The sequence below is a fragment of the Muntiacus reevesi genome, chromosome 18 (genome assembly GCF_963930625.1).
Source record: "Muntiacus reevesi chromosome 18, mMunRee1.1, whole genome shotgun sequence".
Taxonomy (NCBI): domain Eukaryota; kingdom Metazoa; phylum Chordata; class Mammalia; order Artiodactyla; family Cervidae; genus Muntiacus; species Muntiacus reevesi.
This window is the reverse complement of record NC_089266.1, coordinates 11,403,840-11,420,619: the sequence shown is the minus strand read 5'-3', so window position 1 is coordinate 11,420,619 and position 16,780 is coordinate 11,403,840. Positions and strand designations below refer to the sequence as shown.

General features: G+C 65.0%; 2 protein-coding genes across 5 annotated transcripts in view; one reads left to right on the top strand and one right to left on the bottom strand.

The window, feature by feature from the left end:
* Window positions 1-14,974, top strand: part of AATK (apoptosis associated tyrosine kinase) — a 33,874-nt gene extending 18,900 nt beyond the window's left edge. Inside the window, exons 3-14 of the mRNA XM_065911031.1 lie at window positions 1,515-1,662; window positions 4,109-4,188; window positions 4,800-4,918; window positions 5,115-5,202; window positions 6,162-6,295; window positions 7,587-7,671; window positions 7,746-7,867; window positions 9,228-9,377; window positions 9,835-12,496; window positions 12,588-12,735; window positions 13,022-13,207; window positions 14,041-14,974. Coding sequence (XP_065767103.1) covers window positions 1,515-1,662; window positions 4,109-4,188; window positions 4,800-4,918; window positions 5,115-5,202; window positions 6,162-6,295; window positions 7,587-7,671; window positions 7,746-7,867; window positions 9,228-9,377; window positions 9,835-12,496; window positions 12,588-12,735; window positions 13,022-13,207; window positions 14,041-14,081 — 3,963 coding nt within the window. The 3' untranslated portion in view covers window positions 14,082-14,974. The remainder of the gene's footprint in view (window positions 1-1,514; window positions 1,663-4,108; window positions 4,189-4,799; window positions 4,919-5,114; window positions 5,203-6,161; window positions 6,296-7,586; window positions 7,672-7,745; window positions 7,868-9,227; window positions 9,378-9,834; window positions 12,497-12,587; window positions 12,736-13,021; window positions 13,208-14,040) is intronic.
* Window positions 14,975-14,981: 7 nt separating this feature from the next.
* Window positions 14,982-16,780, bottom strand: part of BAIAP2 (BAR/IMD domain containing adaptor protein 2) — a 50,962-nt gene continuing 49,163 nt past the window's right edge. For 2 of the 4 annotated variants that reach the window (XM_065911033.1, XM_065911036.1), the window contains one exon: window positions 14,984-16,600. In XM_065911033.1, the coding sequence (XP_065767105.1) occupies window positions 16,531-16,600 (70 nt within the window). In that variant the 3' untranslated portion in view covers window positions 14,984-16,530. Of the gene's footprint in view, window positions 16,601-16,780 lie in introns of all 4 variants that reach the window. The other 2 variants (XM_065911035.1, XM_065911037.1) reach the window with 2 other exon arrangements.

The window sequence follows — 16,780 nt, the reverse complement described above, 5'->3', positions numbered from 1 at the left end:
TCCGTGGGAGGGCCGGCCTGTGCAGCGGGCCCCTGCCTGGGCTCCCCCACCTGGAGCTGCGCTGGGGGAAGGGGCTGGGCCGCGATGCTCACCCTGTCCTACCTGATCGCCCGCTGCGCTGGCTCCATCTGGCGGGCCTCCAGGTGGCAGCGTCAGGTAACCAGCTGGGGCTGGGGCCAGGCCCCTGGGGGTGGGAGTGGGCATCTGTGCCCTCTTCAGAGTCACGTCTGGGATTACAGGGCGAGGAGAGTGGTTCTGACGGCCCCAGAGTGGTCGCCTGGGGAGGGGGAATCCCTTGTAGACCCGCCCCCAGAGGCTCTGTTGTCTCAGGGTGCAGTCCAGGCCCGCAGGGACACCCCAGAGGGCTCCCAGCCTCCTCCTTGCAGCCGAGGAAATCGAGGCCCAGAGAAAGCAGGGTCCTTGGGTCTCAGCACTGGGGGAGGAACCCAGGCCTCCTGGGTCCCAGGCCGGCTGCCTCTCCACAGGGGCAGCCCCACTGCAGCTCCGTGGAAGTCCTGCGACCCTCAGCTTCTGTTTCCCGCCTGGCGGTGGTCAGTCCGGGTCAGATAGGCCTGTGGTGCTGGAACTGGGGTTCCGCTTCTGGCCTGGGGCTCCTGGGGGACTTGGCCATGGCTCAGGAATGTGAGGGGGGCTTCCTCAGACAGAGGCAGGTGGGAGGTTGTAAAGTTCAACATAGCAGCCAGATCCAGGATCTATAGCGCCCAGGGCCAGGCTCTTAAGGAGCCTGGGGACAGGATGGATGCTGGCCTGCCTGGGTCAGGTCCCAGGGCCCTGCAGGCAGACGACTGTGGCAGGTGGCAGCGCCTGCCCGGGGGCGGAACTGGTTGGGGAGGTGGGCTGTCAGGAGTGCTTCTTGTCCCGGAGGGGTGGGGGCACTTAGTTGCTTGTTCACTGGGGCAGGGTTGGGGGGTGTGATGGAGACCACGTCCTGGATCTCCAGCCGTGACCCTGAAGCGACTGACCATGGGTGCCCCACCCAGGGCAAAGGCTGCAGGGAAGTGGGGTGCTGAGACGAGTAGGGGGCTGACCCTGGATGGGCCGGGGCAGCTGGCCTCCAGACGCACCCCACCCTACTCCCTGCCACCAAGGGGCCGGTGCTGCCCGCCTCGACCTGAGCCTGGTAGGCCTGGTGTGGACAGGCTGAGGCCGGGGGAGGCGCGGCTGCCCTGGGGCTCATGGGCCCCTCCCTTGAGGCTCTGCCTGTCGGGGACAAACCCCCACCTACCTCCCAACCAACACAAAACAAACCCTGCCCTCCTGGGGCAGCTGGTGTCCCTGGGGGAGGGGGCGGCAGGGAGCGGGGTCTGTTCTCTGCTCCGAGGAGAGGAGGTGGGTGGAGGAGGCAGTGGCAGGGGTGCTGGTGGGAGCTGGGCCCTGGGAAGAAAGGGGCCTTTCAGAGTTGGCCTGCACCCCTTGCTCCCTCCCCGCCCTGCCCCCGACCCTCCCCGTTCTGGGGAGCCCTGGAGCTCACCGCTGTGCACTGCTTGGTCCAGGAGTTTGAGAATGCCGAGGGGGAAGAGTACGCAGCCGACTTCTCGGCACAGGGCTCCCCGGCCGCAGCGGCTCAGAACGGGCCTGACGTGTACGTCCTGCCGCTCACCGAGGTCTCCCTGCCCATGGCCAAGCAGCCCGGGCGCTCGGGTGAGTGACGGCCCCCCCCGCCCCGTGGGCCCAGGTGGGAGGCTCGGGGGAGGCACGGGGTTGGTGTGTATCCCCTTCTGCTGGGACCTGGGGCGCTGTGAGCAGGCTTGGGCCAGCTGGGGCTGCTGGGCGAAGGGGCAGGGGTTGCTCCGTCTGGTCCTGGGAGGGGCACTGGTGTGCTGGGAGGAGGGGCTTCTCTGTGGTCCCTAGGACGAGGGCTCCGGGGGCAGGGCCCACCCCTTGCGGGGAGGGGCTCTTCGGGGTGGAGCCTTTTGCTCAGGACCCTGGGAGGGGGCAGGAGAGGCCTGGGTGGGCGTGTGCAGGTGCAGGCGGGGCCTCTCGTTGACTTCCTTGCTGTTTTTCCCACTCGCCCCATCCCGTGGTCCCCCACCAGGGTGGCCACCAACATGGCAGATGCAGGGCCCAAACCATAGAGGTTAAAGGTCCGTAGCCAAGCTGGGCTTTGCACCTGCCTTTGCCTGGAGAAGGCAATGGCAACCCACTCCAGTATTCTTGCCTGGAAAATCCCTTGGACCGAGGATCCTGGTAGGCTACAGTCCATGGGGTCGCAAAGAGTCAGACATGACTGAGTGACTTCACTTTACTTCACTTGCCTGATCCAGTGCTCTGAGAACTCCCAGTTGTGTCTGGAGGCAGGTGGGGTGTCTCCAGCCCCAGGAACCCTTCCTGAGAGCTTCACGGCCAGGCCTGCCCCCAGCTCCTCCAGGCGCACTGAGTGGGGTGTCAGGCGCTGGGCGGGGGGGGCTCTGTTGGCATCGGGGCCTGTGATGCTCGGCCTGTCCCACCGGCTTGTGTTCTGGGCCTGACTGGGTCGTGCCCACACTGCTGCCCACCCTGGAGCCCAACCTTCATCCTGGGCTGGGGGCTTCCAAGATACAGGGCTGGGCTCTGCCCCCAGGCCCCATGACTTTCGCTCCCCACTGGAGGAGAACTCACCAGGTAGGCAGGAATTTCAGGGCCCACAGGAGCACCCTATAAAATCTTGAAGGAGGGGTAGCTGCTATTGGAGGCCCTCCAACCTTCCTGGGTGACCGTGGGAGTCTCCGCCTGTGTTGACACCGGGAGGAGCCAGTATGGAGCAAGGGGTCCCCTCAGGGGACACTGCACCCCTGGCCGGGGCCTGACAACTGCCCCTGGCAGTGTGTGTGCCTGGGACCCTGAGGAATCTTTGAGACTCAGCTTCTTCCATCCCTTAGGGGACTGTCTCTGGGGATGAGGGGGACAGAGACCCAGGGGAGGGCAGTGATCACATTTTCCATTTTACAGCTCTGCTCTGCTCTCTGTTGGGTACCCTGCTTCTGGGGAGGGAGAGAGATTTGGGTGAAGCTGGGAGAGTAGCCCCCCTGGAGGTTAAGGATTTAAAACCTGGGCAGCAAGGGCCACCCCTCTACACTGCAGGGGAAGATGGCCCAGCCAGGCCCAGTCTTCAGGCTCCCTAGCCTGACTCCGTGGGTGCTGCCCCTTGGGTGCAGACCCCAAGACCCCTGGCCCAGCCTGCCTTGCCCCCTGCAGCTGCCAGGAGAGAGAGCTTTTCCACTGGCTGGCAGTCGGCATGCTCTCCTCCATCACTGCCCCAGGGTCCACTGTCAGGGCTGCTGAGCCTGCCTGGGGAGACCCCAGGCTGGAGATGGAGGGGCAGCAGGCTGGGGCCCAGGGGGAGGAGCCCTGGAACTCAGGGCCCAGTGGGATCCCTTACCCCCAATTCTGCTCAGCATCGAGGTCAGCACTGCCTGGGGTCTGCAGTCCCCAGGAACAGCCCCTCACCCTTGGAGTCTACTGGCTGGCCAGCTCAGCCTGCCTCCTGGGCACTCTGGGCAGCTAGCGTGGGAGCAGAATTCGGGGAATCCCTTGGGGCACAGGCGGCGTGTGGGTGGGCTCAGCAGCTCTGGCCCTTCCTCTGGGGCCTTCACTGACCCTTCTTCCCTGCTGACCTCACCCGGCCCAGCCTGCAGGAGAATGGGCCCAGTGTGTTCCGTACAGGGCTGTGCCAAGCAGCCCCCAACAAAAGAGCCTTTGGGGTGCCTGGCGCTGGAATGCCAGCCTGTGGCAGGGGTGAGGGGACGGGCCACTCCACTGCCCTCCTCCCCAAGGCCTCCGCCCCAGCCACACTGCCTGCTTGGCCTTGCCTATGCGCTGGTCCCGGCTTCAGGGTCCGCTGTCTGCAGCCTGGCTTGTCCCTGTAGCCAGGGGCACAGCCTTTCCAGAGCCACTTGGAAACATGCCCAGGTGTGGCTTGCAGGTCCACAGCTTCCCTGGGCAGCAGGCACCCTGCTCCTGATGGCAGCCCCCATCAGGAGGGGGCAGGGGGCTCTGGGCGGCTTCCCAGAACAGGCCAGGCAGGCAGCCCCTTTAGGGGAAAGGCGAGAGAAGGTGGGGTGATGATGGAGGCCGAGCTGGCATCCCTGAGCCCCCTGCCCTATTACAGTGCAGCTGCTCAAGTCCACAGACCTGGGCCGGCACAGCCTTCTGTACCTGGAGGAGATCGGCCACGGCTGGTTTGGGAAGGTGAGTTGCTGTCCCCGGGGTCAGTGGGGGCAGAGGCTGGCAGCGTGGTCCCTTTTGCCTGGCAGGTGGAGCAGGCAGGCTGCCTCCCCAGTTCTGGGGTCTTCTCTTAAGGTGCACCCACTGAGCCCTCCCTGGGGGCCTCCAGGTCTGGCACCCCTTCTCCGCAGATCCTGGTATCATGCTGGGAGGTACCTGTGACTGGGCAGGGACAGGGAGCAGCGCCTGGGTCCTGGCTTCGCCCTGAGCACCAGGCAGGGGGTGGGGGACGGTGGGTCCGTCTTCCTCACGGCAGACCCCCAGAGCTCTGAGAACAGCTAGGGACCTTGGGGGAGGCAGACACCAAAGATAGAGTGTTATAGCCAGGAGGGTTTGCCTAGGAGGGATCCAGAAACCATTTTGCAGATGAGTAAATTGAGGCCTAGAGGAGTCCATGGACAGAGGAGCCTGGAGGGCTACAGTTCATGGGGTTGCAGAGTCGGACATGACTGAGGCGACTTAGCACACACTCAACTTGAGGCGCAGAATGAGCCAAGCTTTGGCCGGAGGAGCAAGGCTGGGGGCGGAGCCTGGGGAGGGTGGTGTCTGCCCACCTGGCGATGCCTGCCCTGCAGGTGTTCCTGGGGGAGGTGAACTCGGGCATCAGCAGCACCCAGGTGGTGGTGAAGGAGCTGAAGGCGAGCGCCAGCGTGCAAGAGCAGATGCAGTTCCTGGAGGAGGCACAGCCCTACAGGTGGGTGGCCCAGGGGATCGGCTCTGCTGGAGGGGCTGGGGTGGGGCACTGCCAAGGAGGCGGGGGTGCGGGCCCTGCAGACAAAGGCAGGCTCTGTGCTGTTCTGCTCTCCTCGGCCCTGCAGCGCCAGCCCCCCGCCCCCTCGCCCCCTCCCTGCCCTGAGTGCGAGTCAGGGGTGGCCTGTTGGCTCCCGCAGGGCCCTGCAGCACAGCAACCTTCTCCAGTGCCTGGCCCAGTGTGCCGAGGTGACGCCCTACCTGCTGGTGATGGAGTTCTGCCCGATGGTGAGTCGCCCGCTCCCCCCAGTCCCTGCCCTGCACTTCCGGAACATGGGACTGGCATCCTGCAGAGGGGCCTTGGCGGAGCCGGGGACCCCTCAGCCCCGCCCTGTGGACCTCAGACCCCCCCAAAGTGGGGTCCAGGTGGCCCTGCACCACTGCCTTCCAGAAGTGGCCGGGGGGAGGAGGGAGGTGACCCCACCGCCATAGAGACGGCGGCTGTCCTGGCTGGGCATCCATGGTGCCCGGGGTGGGGGTGGGGGCAGCTGCGTCCCCATCTGCCTGTGCTGCTCAGAGTCACAGCGGTTTTCCCGAGGGTCACCCCGGCCTGCTTGGGGGGCTCAAAGCCCTGACGTCTGGTCCACAGCCTCGCTCATACTTTAGTCTCCAGCAGTGACTGCCTGCTAATGGTCTCGCAGGGCCCCTCACAGACAGACAGATGGACAGATGCGCACACACACATGCACAACTGAGCCGCCTGCCCCCAGGGAGGTGCTCTTCCTCAGATGTGAGTCCCCCCTGCTGTCTGTTTCTGGACTCCCAGGGCTTCCCCAGAATGGTCGGGGCCCCTTGGAGCTGGGAGGTGTCAGCTGGTCAGGGAGTTGCCCGTGGACCCTCTGGTCACTGACTCTCGGCTCTGAGGCTCGGCGTCACGGCCTCTGTGGCCTGTCTGCCGCCCACCATCCGAGGGGTCGCGAGCACCTGGCCCCAGCAGTCTGCAGGTGGGATGTGGCCCTGCTGGCCCTCAGGCCAGGAGTCAGCTTGGGGAAAGTGTCTGCTGCCCGTAGGATCATCCTGCTGACGGCTGGCCTCTGGGGGGCGGACACAGGGCCTTCACTGGGCAGCAGTAGCCCCGCAGAGTTAGCAGGATGCCTGGTCTCCCACGGGCCCTGCTGGGGAGGGAGGGCCTGGGGGGCGGGCAGCCGCTCCCCGCTGGCAGGTGACAGAGCTGCCCTTCTCGACAGGGGGACCTCAAGGGCTACCTGCGGAGCTGTCGGGTGGCCGAGTCCATGGCACCTGACCCCCTGACCCTGCAGCGCATGGCCTGCGAGGTGGCCTGTGGAGTCCTGCACCTGCATCGCAACAACTATGTGCACAGGTGAGGGTGGGGCCGGCCCGCGGGCTCTCAGTCTGGCCTCCACCCCTGCTCTGGGGGCCTCGGGAGGGGGGCCCTCAGTGAATTGGTTAGTCTTTGTTCAGCCTCTCGGGACCACCATGCAAAGGGATTTTATCAAATAAAAAGCACCAGGCAGAGGGGAGCTGGACACCTGCTTCTGCAGGAGGGTTAATCGAGGGGACGCGCACTGTCTGGCTAGCCTGGGCAGGTACGTGGTAAGGCTGAGACCCGTCCTTTGTCCCCACGGTGGTCAGCGCTGCCCAGTGGCCCCATGCTGGCCCCCGCTCTCCTCTGTCTCCCTCAGGCCTGGGGGGAGGGGTGGCTCTGTCCTGTTTCCTGCCCTGGCCCCCAAAGTCAGAAAGATGGGCCAGGGTCCAGCCTAGGGGGGCGTGCCTGAAGAAGTGGCGATGGACGTGGCCCCGCCAGCCCCGGACAGCACACGGGCCGTCCTCCCCAACAATATCCTGGTGCTGAGTGATGACACACCAACTCCAGCATCAGTGATTTTGTTGAAGAGGGCAGCTGCCAGCCTCCCGACTGCCTGCCGAGCCCAGGCCAGCCCAGCCCAGCCCACCCCACCCCAAGCACTCATCTGTGGCCCCCAGCACAGCTGCACTTTGGCCGAGATGTGCTGAGCCCACGTTTGCCCCGGTGTCTCGGGCTCCAGACTCCCATGGGGCCATCAGGCAGGCAGGGGAGAAGCCAGTAGCCAAGGCTGGCCTTGGGTGGGAGATGAAGGTGGGCACGAGCGGTCCCGCTGGGCGGGCACTCCACAGCACCCCCTGCCTGGGGCCCTGTGTGGACAGGGCCAGGGCAGGACCCGTGGCTCTCCATTTCTCCACTGACGCTTGCCTCTAGGGAGCGGAGGGTGGCAGTGTAGTGGGCCGGAGCAGACTGCTGTGTCCCCGGGCTGGGGCGCCCCCAAGGGACAGGTCAGCAGACCGGTGTCTGAGGAGAAGCAGGGGAGTGGATCAGCTTCCAGTGAGGGAGGCCCCACCCAAGGAGAGCCCTTGGGTACCTTGCAGCCGGCCCTGGGCCTCATTTTCCTTGTCTGCATTCTAATGTGTGTTGCCCCGTCCACTCAGACCCTCGAAATGTCCAGGCTGGGGCTCTGGGCAGGGGGAGGGTGGGTGGGAAGGCTCTTGGATGCCCCTTTTCCCTCACCCACCAAACTGAGCCCAGGACACCCTCGGCGACAAGCGGCCCAGTCCCCTTGCTGTCCCAGGCGCCCCAACCCGGCACTGCCGGCTGACCCCACCCTCCCGCCCCCCAGTGACCTTGCTCTGAGGAACTGTCTGCTCACGGCTGACCTGACGGTCAAGATCGGCGACTACGGCCTGTCTCACGGCAAATACAGGGTGAGTGGGGGGGGCTGGACCAGGGCAGGGCTGCCCGCGCGGGCCCGGGGTGACCCTGCCCCACGTGCCAGCAGGAGGACTACTTCGTGACGGCTGACCAGCTGTGGGTGCCGCTGCGCTGGATCGCGCCTGAGCTGGTGGACGAGGTGCACTGCAACCTGCTGGTGGTGGACCAGACCAAGGCCAGCAACGTGTGGTGAGTGTGAGCCCGGCGGTCCCCGTGAGGACGCCACAACGCTCTGCCTGTCTGCGACCGCAGCCCTCACGGCAGCTCCGCCCGGTGCCAAGTGAATGTCCCGTGAGGACCCGGGGCACTGAGGGGCTGAGTCCCACCTGCCCACCCGCAGGCTCCCTGGTGTTGGAGGGGATGCAGACTGGCCACTCAAGGCAAGGCCATGTGTGGGAGGCTGTGCTTGTCTGTCCAGCCCTGTTGCCCTGTAGGAGGTGGCCAAACACGGCCCCAGGTGAGGTCGTGGCGGTTCTGGAGCCACGACCAAGGCTCATGGCAGCGGGGTGGGCAGAGCTGCAGGGCCTGTGGAGGAAGCCCTGCCCCCCTTTCCCTTCCCAGGATCTACTGGGCCAATGCCCGGAGATGGTAGGGTCAGAGTAGCAAGTTGAGACATGGGGCGTCGTGGTAGCACCTGTTCCCATGAGAGGGGTGGGTAGGGGCTAGGGGTCTCCTGTGACCACAGCCTGGAGGCACTAGGCTGGGCAGGTGTTTGGACCCAGTACTGCAGCCTCTAGAGGCTTGGCCATGGTGGTCCCCCGTTCCTGGCCTTGACCCATCTCTGCTCTCCCCTCCTGTGCCCTTCCAGCCTGAGGCCTGTCCGGCCTCCCTCTGCTCCTGATGAACCCTCAGGGCCTGGATCCAGGGTTCAAGCCCTCCTTCCTCCAGGGGTCTCCCCTGAGCCATTAATTCTGCCCCCGACACGGACACTCCATTTCCCCGCTCGACTCTCCACGTGGCTGACTCTCCCCTGCCTGCTCGCTCACCCACACTGACTGCTGTCCCCAGATGACTTTGGCCAAGGCCACTGTGACTTCTCTGTTGCCAAACCTGGTCTGTCCCTCGTGCCCCCAGCCTCCCAGGATGGCCTGGAGTCCCCAGGACCTGGCGGAAGCCACCACCCACTGGAAGGATCCCAGTTGCCTTCTCCCAGCCCTCAGTGCGCTGACTGCCCGGCCAGTTCCCTTGGCCCACTCATGCTGGCTGGGGTGTCCCTAGGCCCCCCAAATCCCTTCCTCCAGCCTCCGCAGGAGCCTGGTGGGACTGGGAGCTTCTCCAGGGCACCTTCTGCCCCTGGGAGTGTCCGAGTTTCAGCCCGGCTCGGGGATGAATGAATGAACAAACAGACTTGGCTGGTGGGAGGCCAGTCTGGCTTTTATTTGTCCAGGCACCCTGGGCATGGGCTCGGACCTGCCCAGGTGGCACGTCCTGCCCATTTACTGAAGGAAGGCGCTGTCTTCTGGTCACGGGTGTGATGATGGGAGCTTCCCTTGGCACTCAAGGCTTCGAGAACACTTGGACAGCCCTCTGATAGCCGTCATCCTCACAGGTCCCTAGGCGTGACCATCTGGGAACTCTTCGAACTGGGAGCGCAGCCCTACCCCCACCACTCGGACCGGCAGGTGCTGGCCTATGCTGTCCGAGAACAGCAGCTCAAGCTGCCTAAGCCTCAGCTGCAGCTGACCCTCTCCGACCGCTGGTGAGGCCCCCGGGGCCAGGCAGGGGCGAGGTGGCCCTGGCGGGAAGGCCAAGGCAGAGAGTGCTCTGGGTCCCTGGAGCCTAAGCGGCTCTTCCTGACCACCTGGGTTTCCAGTTCACCCTGGCTGCCCCCTGGCTAACAGTGACCTCTGGGCCACCTTCCGTGCCCTCGGTGGAATGTCTTCTTTACCCAAAACACAAATTTGCCTGCAGGACTGGCAGGGATGAATGGGCTCAGGGAACCGTGCCCTGATCCATGCCATCGCCCACATCACTGAGCCCATTTTAGGAGACTCCCTTAACTACCCCCAGGGGCTCTTGAGTGTGAGCAGGAGGGGAACCCAGACTGGCTGGGGGCAGACTGGCTCACTCCTTGGGGGCTGGGGGCCTGGCTGGGCAGTACCACCTGTGTGTGGCAGGGAGGCAGGGGCTGAGCCCCAGGGCATCCCTTCCCGCAGGTACGAGGTGATGCAGTTCTGCTGGCTGCAGCCCGAGCAGCGGCCGACGGCTGAGGAGGTGCACCTGCTACTGTCCTACCTGTGCGCCAAGGGCGCCACCGAGGCGGAGGAGGAATTCGAGCGGCGCTGGCGCTCACTGCGGCCCGGTGGGGGCAGCGCGGGTGCCGGGCTAGGGGTGGCAGGCCTGGCTCTGGGGGGCACGGGTGAGCTGCTCGCCACCTCCTCCTTCCCGCTGCTGGAACAGTTCGCTGGCGACGGCTTCCACGCGGAGGGCGACGACGTGCTGACAGTGACTGAGACCAGCCACGGCCTCAACTTCGAGTACAAGTGGGAAGCGGGCCGCGGCGCCGAGGCCTTTCCGCCACCAGAGGGCGCCCTGAGCCCGGGCCGAGAAGCGCGCCTGCAGGAGCTCTGTGTCCCTGATGGCGCGCCCCCGGGCGTGGTGCCGGTACTCAGCGCTCACAGCCCCTCGGTGGGCAGCGAGTACTTCATCCGCCTGGAAGACCCCGCGCCTGCCGCGGACCATGACCCCGACTGCACTGGCTGTGCCCCCAGCACGCTTGCCGCCGCCCTGCGCCCCGATGGTAGTGACCACGATGAAGACTCCGACGGGAGCACGGCCGCCTCGCTAGTCATGGAGCCGCTGCTCGGCCACGCGCCGCCCGCGGATGGCCCCTGGGGCCACTGCGACTACTACCCATGCAAGAGCCACTCCCGTGACCTTTCCTGCGCCTCCCGCTCACCCTCACCAGAGACACCGATGCTGGCGGAGCCTGGAGCCGAGGATATCGACTGGGGCGTGGGGGCCTTCTGTCCCCCATTCTTTGAGGACCCACTGGGCATATCCCCCTCGCGGAGCTCTGGGGACCGACTATCCCCAGGTGGGGAGGAGCTGGGGGAGGCTGAGGCGTCCAGAGCTGCCCAGTACAGACACTGGAGCTCCAACGTGTCTGCCAACAACAACAGCGGCAGTCGAGAGCCGGAATCCTGGCTCCCAGGCCTCTCAGGCTACACGGACTGCTGCCCTGGTGTGAAGCAGACTTTGTGGGCCATCCCTGAGCTGGGCCATCCTCTGACCCCAGAGGTTCCCAGAGAGTCTCTCCTTGGGCCGAAGGGTGCCTCCTTGGGTCAGGAGCTGGGCCACTGCCTTGGCCTCCCCCATTTGTATCCTGCTGAGGGCCTGACACCTGCCCCCTGCCTGGTCGCCTCCCCCTGGACAGAGGCAGCCATAAGCAGGGGTGACAGCCCCCAGGCAGAGCCCAGGCTTGCAGAGGAGGCCGAGGGGTCTGCTGGACTCCAACTGCCCCTTCCCTCCATCCCATCCCCATCCCAAGAGGGAGCCCCACTTCCTTCCGAGGAGGCCAGCACCCCGCCCACCCTGCCTGCCTCACCCACGCCCACTGGCAGCCAGGCACCTGCCACTGAGCCAGCCCAGACCCTCAACAGCGACAGTGGTAGCAGCTCCCCTGAGCTGGAGGCTCCAGGGAGTGAAGACGATGACACGACCGAGGCCACTTCTGGTGTATTCACTGACTTGTCCAGCGACGGCCCACAGGCTGAGAAACTAGACGTGACACCAGCTTTCCGCTCCCTGCAGAAGCAGGTGGGGACCCCTGACTCCTTGGACTCCCTGGACATCCCATCCTCGGCCAGTGATGGCGGCTGTGAGGTCTTCAGCCCATCAGCTGTCAGCACCCCTGGTGGGCAGCTCCGAGCCCTGGACAGCGGCTATGACACGGAGAACTACGAGTCCCCGGAGTTCATACTCAAGGAGGCGCATGAGCCCTGTGAGCCCGAGGCCTTTGGGGAGCTGGCCTCAGAGGGTGAGAGCCCGGGGCCCGAGACTCGGCTCTCTGCCTCCCTAGTTGGCCTCAGCGAGAAGAATCCCTACCGTGACTCTGCCTACTTCTCAGACCTGGACACGGAGCCAGAGCCCCCTGTGGGTCCCAAGGAGAAGCATGGAGGTGTCCCAGTCCCCAGGCCGGAGCCTGATCTGGAAAATCCGAAGAGCCCCAGGCTGCAGCCTGCACAGCCCTCCCCTGAGCTGGGGGTCCCCGGGGAGGCACAGGGCGCTGGCCCCAGGGAGGTGCCACCACTGCCACTGTCACTGCCTGAGGACTCTTCCCCAGAGCCAAGCGCCTGCCCCACAGGCCCCAGGCAGGAGCCTCCCTGGCCCCAAGACCCAGTCCAGGTGCCGCCCGTGCCCAACCCCGTGAGTTCTAAGATTTTCTTGCTGACTCCAGTCCGGCCAAGCTCAGAAAGCCACCGCCCAGAGCCCCAGGAGACCCTGGGACTGCTGTCAGGGTCGAACCTGCAGGAACAGACGGGGGGCCCAGGTGCCTCCAGAACCCCGCTCTGCCTGACCTTGCCCGGACTCCCCGCGGCCCCGGAGGGGCGGCCGGAGGAGGAAGAGGAGGACAGCGAGGACAGCGATGAGTCGGACGAAGAGCTCCGCTGCTACAGCATCCAGGAGCCGAGCGAAGAGAGCGAGGAGGAGGTGCCGCCCGTGCCAGTGGTGGTGGCGGAGAGCCAGAGCGCGCGCAACCTGCGCAGTCTGCTTAAGATGCCGAGCCTGCTGTCCGAGGCCTTCTGCGAGGACCTGGAGCGCAAGAAGAAAGCTGTGTCCTTCTTCGACGACGTCACTGTCTACCTCTTTGACCAGGTGGGCAGCCGCCCTGGGCTTAGCGTGGGGAGAGGGGGTCTGCGGTGGGACTGGAAGCCTTGGGTGACAACTGCCGCTTTGATTCCCCCAGGAAAGCCCCACCCGAGAGCTCGGGGAGCCCTTCCCTGGTGCCAAGGAGTCACCCCCCACGTTCCCACCGGGCAGCCCAGGCTCCCCCAGTGCCTCCTGCCGGACACGGCGGGCTGACCCCTCCCCGGAAGGCCCTGCGACTGAACAGGGTGAGCTAGGGGCGGGGCGAGGCAGAGGGGCGGGCCCTGGTGGAGGCGTGGCGAGGCGGAGGGGCGGGCCCTGGTGGAGGCGTGGCGAGGCGGAGGGGCGGGCCCTGGTGGAGGCGTGGCGAGGCGGAGGGGCGGGCCCTGGTGGAGGCGGGGCGAAGCAGAGGGGCGGGCCCTTGTGGAGGCGGGGTGAGGCGGAGGGGCGGACACTGGTGGAGGCGGGGCGTGACATTACACTCTGGGCGGGGTCTCCCCATCCCATCCACAACTGACTACAGGTTTCTCGCAGACGGAGAGTTCGAGTGGAATGATGGTCTCATGCTGACGCCGGCCCAGGAGCCGGCCTCGCGCATCCCCGCCGAGACTCCCAAGTCCGTCGCGCCCAGCCCCTTCTCGCGCTTCACCGTGTCACCAGCGCCTGCGTCCCGCTTCTCCATCACGCATGTCTCCGACTCGGACTCCGGGTCCGTGGGAGGTAAGGCACCTGTTGGGCGCCGAGGCCCTGTGCTCATTATTTCTTGTTTTCTGGACAAGCTCAGTTTTCAGATGGGGGAACGGAGGCTCGGAGAGGTCAAGTCACGTCTGGCCTGTTTGTTGTGGCCACCTTGGCGTGTGTCCTCTCTTCCCTGGGGAGATGTAGTGCCCCAGACAGAGCTGACTGGGCCCTCCTAGGACTAGGCTAGGTGCCCGCCCCCTCCCAGTACATCTCAGATCTGATGGCCCTTGTCCAGGGGAGGTGGTGGTGGTGGTGGTTCAGGTTCCCAGGTGGTTCAGGCCCTACTTAGGGGCCTTAGCTCACCCCTCCTTCCAAGCTCCTGTCAGCCTCAGACCAAGTGGGCTCATCCCTGCCCAGCTGCCCTCACCTCCCACTCCCATTTCTGCTGGGCTTCCCAGAAAGCTCAGCTCCACTAGGATGCCCTTAGTCGTCTTGTCCCCCAGGCAGACCCAGCCCTTCCCCCAGCTGCCCTTGACCTGTGGCTGCAGCTACTAGGGAAAGACCTGCCCGCCTGTCACACAGTGTCCTTAATGGATGTCTGAGCAAGCACAGCTCACCAGGAGGCGGGTGTGTGACCCTGGCCAGCCCAGTACTGTTTGGGTCTGTTAGGAGAATTTCAGAGGCCTAATGCTGAGTTTTGTTGGGCCAGGTGCTTGGTGATGCAGTAGGAAGGTTATATTAGCTCCCACCTAGACAAGCAGGCTGGTAGGCCTGTTGCAGCCTCAGCTGTTCAGTGGCCCCTAAGCCAGGGATCGAGGCCAGGTGGGAGTCCCTGAATCCCGTGTTTCCTCAAACACACATGTGTTTGCCAGGTCCTGCAGCAGGTGCTGGGGGCAGCTGTAAAGAGGCTTGAGCCCCAGGCGGCCCCTGCCCCCCTTGGAGCCTCTGCTGGTCCTGTCCCTGGCAGCAGCGAGGATGGACTGAGTGGTGGGGACTTTGATCCTGGCCGTGGTCAGCAGCAGCAGCTTCCAGCGCTTTGGTGACCCCCTTGCCGCACCCTGCAGGAGCAGGGCGGGATGAGGCCCCTCTCTGGCCCTGGACGGTGGCGCATCTGTGCACGGCAGTCCGTGCTGCCCTGGGGGGCAAGATCTGTCCTGGACACTTGGGTTTGCTGCTAGCCCCTAGGGATGCCCTACAACCCCCCCCCCACCCCCCGCGGCTGCCCCCTCCGCCCTGGCCCCTGCTGTCAGACTGCTTGGCCCTGCCCATGGTTCCTATGGTGCACTGCAGGCCGCTGTGTCCCCGCTGCAGGCCAGAGGGCAGGCACAGGCCCGCTGGGATGGCCTCTGCCTGCTTCGCCCCTTCTGCCGGTTCAGGGTTTGCTCAGTGCAAGAAGAGGTCACCTGGCTCACGTGTCCCTGCTCCAAGTCGGTGGCTGTTTCCCCTCCACTGAATCAGCTAGACCGTAAGCTCTCCCTTCCTACAGGGCCTGGGCCGGCTCCTGTCGGTCCCACTGGAGCCCTGCGAAGGGGCTGAGCTGGGCAGCCCGAAAGATGGGGGGCTTTCAGGTCGCAGTCTTGCCGCTGCAGCCCCGTCTGGAGGTGCCCATGGCTCCCCTCTGCAAGGCAGTGCCCAGCCCTGCCCAGCTGCCAAAGCAATGTGGGTGCACCCCACGGTCAGCGTCAGGGGGCTGCTGCTGCAGGAGTGGGGGCAGTGGGAAGGGGTGGGGCAGCACATGGAATATTTTTGTAACTGCTGTTGTCAGAGCGAACTGAAATGGGACGCTTTTAAGTTATTGTTGCCAAAGAGACGTAAAGTTTATTGTTGCTTTTGGGGTGTGGGCGGGGACTTGTTTTGGGGTTTTTGTTTATTAGTTTGAGGCTTAGGATGCTGGTACAATGATCTTGTTCCTTTTTTGTCTGTTTTTTAAGAGAAATCAAAGCTAAGGAAAAAGCCTTCATGCTAAGCGTGTGGTTCTTTTGGAGTCTGCAGATGAAGCCCTGGGCAGAACGGGGCCTGGGTGGGGTGGGGGTTGGGGGGGTCCCTCTAGTCCCTTGTGACTGGGTGGGTGCAGGAGGCAGGCCACCCTCTTCACCCCGGTGTCCTGGGCACACCTTGGTGAGAGAGACAGTGACCTTGGGCCCCCAGTGTGCCTGGGTGGGGGTGTCTTCCCAGAGCAGGGCAGAGGGACTGATGCCTGCAGCCCTCACATCCAGCCTGGTAAGCTGGCCCTGCCTAGGTTAGGTTGAGCAGGGGGACCCCCTCTGGGCAGCTCTTCCCCCTTTCCCTCAGCATGGGGTGGCAGGGGGAGGGGGTGGTGAACCAGGAGCAAGGTGGGGTGTGAGGAGGTGGGGCACCTGTGCACCCCCACCTCGACCATCTGTCTTAGGACCTCGTCTTGCCCCACCTGGCCCGCTTCCAGCTTCCGCCAGGTGAGAGACCTCTGGAGCACCCTCACCCCATCCCGGCTTTGTGTTCTGGGGTGGGGGCAGGCTGAAGGTGGTGCAGGGCTCCTGAGCACCTCCTTGGAGGGTCTGGGAGGTGAGCGAGCACTGCCTGGGACATCGCCTGAGGTAAGGACTGCTATCAGCAACGTGGTTAGCTTGGGTGTATTTCAGCCTCAAACATCAAATACCATGGACCCAGAAAAGTTTCTAAAATCTTGTATTTCAGCTGAAATAGGGAAGCAGCCAGGGCATCAAGGGGGGAAGCCCACCCAGACGTCCTGGGCCAGGACCGCCTCAATGGCACACAGCTCGGGGACCCAGGACACAACATTGACCCCCTCCTTGGGGCCAGGGAGGAGAGGCAGGCCCCTGCAGCCATTTCTGGGTAGGAGTTTGGGTATGGGTAGGGAGAAGCCCCCCAAACTGCCAGTGGGCACAGGGAGACCCAGCAGAGCCCCAGGCAAGAGGCTGCCAGGAGGTTACGTGTTCTTAATAAATCCGTCTTCTGAGAAAAAGGGGCAGACCCTCCGCTCCCCGCGCCCTTGTGTCCTGCCTGCAGGCACGCACAGGTGAGTGGCCTTGTGATTGACCGGACAGGGGCTCCCCTTCAGCTACAAGCCGATGGGATGGCCTTCCATGCACCCTGGAGGCTCCCCGGCCTACACAACAGACATCCCTGGCCCGAAAAGTTGGCCCCAGGGCCCGGGGCCAGCCCCCCTCATTCTCCTCAAGCACGGTCCAGGTGCCACCTCCTGACCCTGTGGCAAGAGCCAGGGTCCAGCCCAGACTAGACTGAGGTGGGGGCAGAAGGGTTTGGAAGGAGGGAATTCTCTAACAGGAAACAAGCCTATTGTAACAAAACAGGTTACAGGGCAGGGCAGGGGTCCCCACAGGCGGTGGGCGCAGACGCAGCGGTCAGCTGAGGAGCGGGGCAGACCTGTCATTGGTCACTGTCGGCTTTAGCTGGACGCTGGCGAAGGGGTTCCTGGGGAGAGGAGAGAAGAGCTGTTTCAGTGGTTTTCAGGAGAGGCACTGAGTGCTGCCCCATGGCTGTGGAGAGCACCCAACCCCACCCCCGGTCAGCCTCCCAGCTCAGAGCTGGGGGTAGTGGAGGCCACTGGCAAGAGCCAGGAACTGGCCTCGCCTGCAAGGCCAGCAGAGCCCC